General features: G+C 38.0%; 1 protein-coding gene across 1 annotated transcript in view; it reads right to left on the reverse strand.

Annotated features, from left to right (window-relative positions):
- The window catches only part of LOC118769496 (kazal-type serine protease inhibitor domain-containing protein 1-like), a 53,695-nt gene extending 50,577 nt beyond the window's left edge, over positions 1–3,118 (reverse strand). Inside the window, exons 1-2 of the mRNA XM_036516623.1 lie at positions 3,082–3,118; positions 2,417–2,650 (exon numbers count right to left, since the gene is read on the reverse strand). Coding sequence (XP_036372516.1) covers positions 2,417–2,650; positions 3,082–3,118 — 271 coding nt within the window. The remainder of the gene's footprint in view (positions 1–2,416; positions 2,651–3,081) is intronic.
- Between the last annotated feature and the right edge of the window lie 2,882 nt (positions 3,119–6,000).

The raw sequence follows: 6,000 nt of genomic DNA on the forward strand, positions 1-6,000 counted from the left end.
TTTCATTTCTGACATTTTCTAAGCTTACCTGGTTCACTAACTACATAAAAAGTTACTCGTGGTGTTCATGTGACATGCTCTTTATCCCACTGCTGACCTGCAGTTAATCATGCAGATTATTCAGTCAGAAGGGGGATTGGGCATTACGCCTGCGAACGTTAGCATACTCTATCTGACACAGATATTCTTATTTATTTACCATCACTCTAATGAATTTGGCTTTCTAATTGGTGCCATTGGTGATTATATTGAAGTTGAACTCTGTTGTTATTAGACTTACCTTTGCACAGATATCCTCCCTGGTTGTTGTTTTCCGGGTGTTGACGCTGATGCAGACATTGGTGAATAACTATACCGGTTCTCACAATGAGAATGGTAGCTAACACTACCAAAGAAAACATGGGAAAGGTTCCTGCAAGAAATAATCACATCGTCACACTCAATAATATTCTATCATGAACCTTTTCATGGTTTTTTCATGGTATTTTCATTTCACTGTCCACTTCCCACAGGCACAATTTTTACAATAGTTCTTAAATGAAAAGATAAAACTCTGACCTAAGACTTTGTCTGACAGCTTTAATGCGGAACATTTATGTGTTATGACGTTTTTAATGTGGAGCCAGTGTTGAAGACTACTATTTGTTTTGTGGGCTGAGAGAAACCACTGTTTTTAGATCAGCTGGGTAATCAGATCTATTGTATTCCTAAAGCTCTCTCTATCTGAGATTTTACATAGTAGGTATTGGATTCTGCTTTCTATTACTTTGAAAATCGTCAAATGTGATGTGCTTACATTAGTTTGCTAGCTATTAAAAGTTGTTACTGTAGTTGCTATTGTAAGGTTCACACTGCACTGTGTTCATTATGTTAAGTTGTAATTATGTTTGATTTGCACTAACAACAAACACAATAAAACATCAGTCTAATTGCTAATAGCTGACAGTTTTAATCTTTTATCAGGACAATCTGACATATTAACAAAACCAAGCAGATATAACCAAGCAGATATAATGACTTCCTAACCTCACTAATGTAGCACAAGTCAGAAAATATACTGTATATATTTACCTGAGTTGACCGACCACCACAGAATGCACCCAACTGTTCCAGAGATGAGTGACAGAAAGCTGCTGATGAGTGCAACACAACCCTTCAAATGACTGTGAGCTAGATCGGGTTAAAAAATATAAATCGCATCATAACATGAATAATAGTTTGAGAGGCAAGTCATTAGGGGACAGTTCAGTTAAACCTCAGAAGAATTTCTATTTCTATTGTGAATGGGTTGCCTTGTCACGATTTTTTAATATTAATTATTTTCTTTCCTTGAAGGCTGTGACACCAGTCAATAATGCTGAATCAGTCTGCAAAGTAATTTATACTTAGATACTGTTAGACAGGGGAAACAATTTAGATGGACAATATCAGATGTATTGTACAGAAACCTACCAAGAGTACAGCATCCAGTTATGGCAAAAAGCACTTCAACAGTCAGAGATGCAACAGCCAAGCACAGGGAAGTGCTGTCCCTCCAATCGTGTCCTAAAAAAAGCAAATGAAAGTACAAAAGAAAAGTACAGTTTTATTAACTATCATTTATTGTTCTCAAATCTGTAATGTTGTTAAAATATGAAAGCAGAGGCTTTTAAAATATCCCACACTTTTAAGTCACTACAGTCCACTGTACTATAGGAGATTAGGCATACTGTTTGGGGTCGATGATTCCATATCATTTATGCCACTAATTGTGCCTTTGATTCAGTTTGGCAGTGTATGCATCAAGTAATGACTCTAAGCAATTAATCTATATTGGTACCATACTGAAACGTGTTTTAAATAGTTATGTATCCCTGCCATGAATTTCAGTTTGTTTCATGGCTGTCTTAGTTTTTAAACATCATACATCATGTAGTATTTTATGCACATTGTTTTTTTTTGATAAACAACAACATTGTCTTTTTGACATTTTTTCTGACAACTCTGTCTCCTTTTTACATGCCTAAATCTCGTGTTCTCATTAATATACAAACACTCAGGTCTTGTTTGTGTCAAGTCATCTGTAAACCTTGGCCTACCACACTATCCATGAAACTGCTTTTCATGTTCAACTTCACGTAAGCAAATGGCCTGTTTTTTTTTTTTTCTCACAAGTTACACACATTAAAAACACTATAATGCATACTTGTGTATACATGTTGACAGCCTATATAAAAAGGTTTTTTTTGGGGAACTGTGCTGCACACATAAGTGATATAAATTTGCCCACCTAATACACCCAGGTGTTTAGTAAGAGATATACATATGCACTCTCTTCTCTCTTGGAAATCCCCTGTTGTCAGGAGGTAAGCCAGTAACCATTGACAACAGGGCATTTTCATATTACTCAGTCACGTTTTGTATACATGAAACTCACCAAAAGGCAGGACGGAGTACGTCTCTGAGGCATTGCTCAGGCTGTTGCTCACGGTGCAGGCGTAGACACCGCACATTTCTCCTCGAGTCCCTGGCAGCCACAGCTCCTTGATGGTGGCATTTTCGGGGGCGATCAGCCACCTGCTCGAGGTCCACTTGTACGTCACACCATCCTGGCCTTCGCAGATGAGGCTCGGTGCTTTCGTCTGCTGGATGGCAGGCTTCCTCAGTGCTTCTAGGAGAAATTAGCAAAATTGGAAATTTTTAACCTGCATTTCAGAGATGGTCATACCGACTTGCGAAATTGTATAGGTGTATTTTCCTCTCACAGAGAACAAGGCAAGAATTCATGTACATTAGTCAAACAGCAACAATTACATCATGTGGCTACTGTGTGTGTGTGTGTGTGTGTGTGTGTGGGTGTGTGTGTGTGTGAGAGAGAGAGAGAGAGAGAGAGAGAGAGAGAGAGAGAGAGAGAGAGAGAGAGAGAGAGAATAATCATATATGACTTAGCATCATCACAATAATCTGTTTGAGTTTGTCGGTAATCCCCTCAGAATGGTAGTGTATTTTAGATAACTACATATACTGCAAGTTATGGCAACCAAAATCTCGGCTATGATCTTAGAAGAATTCAGAGAAACGTGCAATGTTCAGTGGCCTTACCAGAAATTTTCAAGGTGAATTTCCACATCACCTTCATGTCACACTGCACAACATATGTACCTTCGTCATTTTTTACCAAATGCTTTAGGCTCAGTAAAAAAGTGACATTGCTGAATGTAATTCGGTTCCTGTAGTTTTCAAAAATGTCCGGTTCTGAGTTCTTGTGGTAATTCATTATGGATTTGGATCCATTAGGGTATCTCAAGAAGTCCACCACGAGGAGACTGCAGTTATTTCCAGGGATAGGGAAATGGATGGATTCTCCAGTCAGTCCTTGTAGCGTGACTGGATCAGTTTCTCCTTTAAAAATGTTAAAAAACAAAATACTTTGCAAAATAGTGTGCATGGTAGTACATCACTATTGTTCCACAAAAATGCATTGTATTTTTACACGAAATGCATATTAGTTCATATACATTTTATGTACATGATTATTTAATGTACTAAATGGTTATATTTCCATTGATTGGTTTGGTTAGAATGACTGTATTGCTACAATGAATGATACTAGATGGCTTCCTGTTTAAACTTTAACATTTTTTAACTTGTGCATCATTAGACACAGATGGCAAACACCTAACCAATGTATGGTTCACCAAATTAGCAAACTTAGAACTGTGATGCAGTAGCAGTAAGCGGAAACATGCATGCCAGCTGAACCAAGTCCCCCTTGTAAGCTCAGAAATCACAAAGAGAAACATTTGTGCAACTTACCCAGCGCAGCAAAGAAGCACAGCAGCAGAGAGAGGAGTTGCTTCTGACAAAGCATTTTAGCCTTCTTTGGGAGCCTTTGAGAATTGTGTTAGGGCTTTTATAGGGGCTTCACACCGCTGAGATGAGTGCGAGGCCCTCTCAGCATCTGCTGTGTCTCTTCGACCACCTTCTTCCTGTGGCTGTTCCGCCTTCCTCAACGTGAACAGCGGGTGCTCTGACTCGTCAAAACCATTCTTTTTGATTTGGTCTGTCTCCTGTTACTGATACACACCTACCTTGCATCAACCACTCAGCCACGTCCTGTTACAGCTGAATTACACGCGGGGAATTTTTCAGCGTTTGTGTTGCAGCTTTTTCTGTGTTCCCTCATTTTTCTCAGTGCCCATGCTCCATTCATGACTAATTCCACTGATGCAGTGACACTACACAAACATACTGCGTGCCACAGAGCTTGAAGAGGAGTCTCAGAATAATTATGTCAGCATGCAGGTGTTGATGTGCAAAACACCGTTGATGAGGGGAGTATTTGTTTTTCATAAGCTTGGTTATTTTATCTCTGTCCCTGTATGACTTTTTGTATTGGTGTATTATTGTATTGCCTATTGTTCGTTTCTTTCTAATTTTTTGTGCTGACTGTATAGATGCTGTCTTGGCCAGGTCTCCCTAGAAAAAGTGATTCTTTTATCTCAAGCAACTTCCTGGTTAAGTGAAGAGAAAAAAATGAAAAAATGACTGACAGGACACTGTTTACATAATCAAGGATGATCTGGCAAAAACAGAAAATTTATGGTGTAGTCAGGTACCTTTAACAAGGGTGGTATTACTGTACATGTGTGTTAACTACACAGCTTTTTGCTCTGTAAACAGAAGTCAATTTGAGCAATACAAGTGGCCTTATGCGACAAAAAAAAGACAAAAATGACACTATTAAAGAAACATAACAGTGCAAAAAAATCTAATTTCCTATAAAAATAACCCTGCTGAGCCATATACATTTTCCCCTTCATGCAACTCAGTTGTGTGGTACGCTCATCTCACTGTGACAGCCTCTGCATGAGTGCTTGAGGAGAGGTGACTCACTGGCACACAGGCAATGGCTAGTATTCACACTGCAGAGCCCACATCAGACCTCAGTGAAGTGGATGCCAACTGTTCAGATAACAGTACACTTTTGATGATAACTTAAAAATTAGTTAGATAAAGAGAAGTTATTTCTCCATAGCTCACAGTTGACATAAAGGTTACATCAAGAGCTGTGCTTCCTCAGGCAAACCAGAAGATTTTGTGGATTTCCTGTTTCTGCAAATTAGACTAAGTGTGAGATGGGCTTCTCAAGGCATTTTTGTTCAATATATATAGTTTTACCATTAAAAACAGTTATTTACTCAATTTATCACCACCTTGTTAACACCACACCCTAAGGACCCTTACATTCTGCCCAGTATGATTGATGAGATTAATTATGAGGACTTCCTAGGCCCTATAAACTTGCCTTTTCTTGAGAATTATTTGACATTTATCTCTGACCTTTAGAGATCTTCCCACTGTGGGGGAAGATTCCCCTAACATCAAGAATGAAAGTCTAATGTCAAGAATGAAAGTCTTCTTTGGAGAAGTTTCTTTGATCTCCGTTTTGAAATTTGAAATTTCAGTGTCCTACATATGCATTAATTCTACCATATTCTATTACATATTACTTAATACAACGTAACTTAAAAATAATAATTTAGCTACCTGCAGCCTGCTCTCAATCACTATATTTTTCTAATCTGAGGAAAGCAAACATGTGTGCCTCCTGTATGTAATGGTATAAACAAAATTAAATATAGTCCTGCATAAATGGAGACATTAAATTTGGTATATAAAGGGTTAAGTGATTTGCTGTCACTAGTTGTTTTTGTGTATGGGGAATTCTGGGAAATCCACAGCAGAGAAGTCGAGACATGTAGTAGGTGAATTCAGATAGGTTTGTTATTTTCAGATTCATTTTTTTCAGTATTTAGTTGATTTTCTGTTGTACCTATGAGTATGCTATACTCATGAATTTAAAAATGTCAGTGCAATATACAAGGTTATTTGTGTTACAAGGTTTTTTGCATGTTTATGTGGGTTTCCATCATCACCATGTGCACAGTGACTAGCTTTGCTATTGCTTGGTGGCTTGATGGATGTTTTAAATGACATGGAAACTTTAAGTTATACTCA

Source organism: Megalops cyprinoides, chromosome 22, assembly GCF_013368585.1.
Source record: "Megalops cyprinoides isolate fMegCyp1 chromosome 22, fMegCyp1.pri, whole genome shotgun sequence".
NCBI classification, from domain to species: domain Eukaryota; kingdom Metazoa; phylum Chordata; class Actinopteri; order Elopiformes; family Megalopidae; genus Megalops; species Megalops cyprinoides.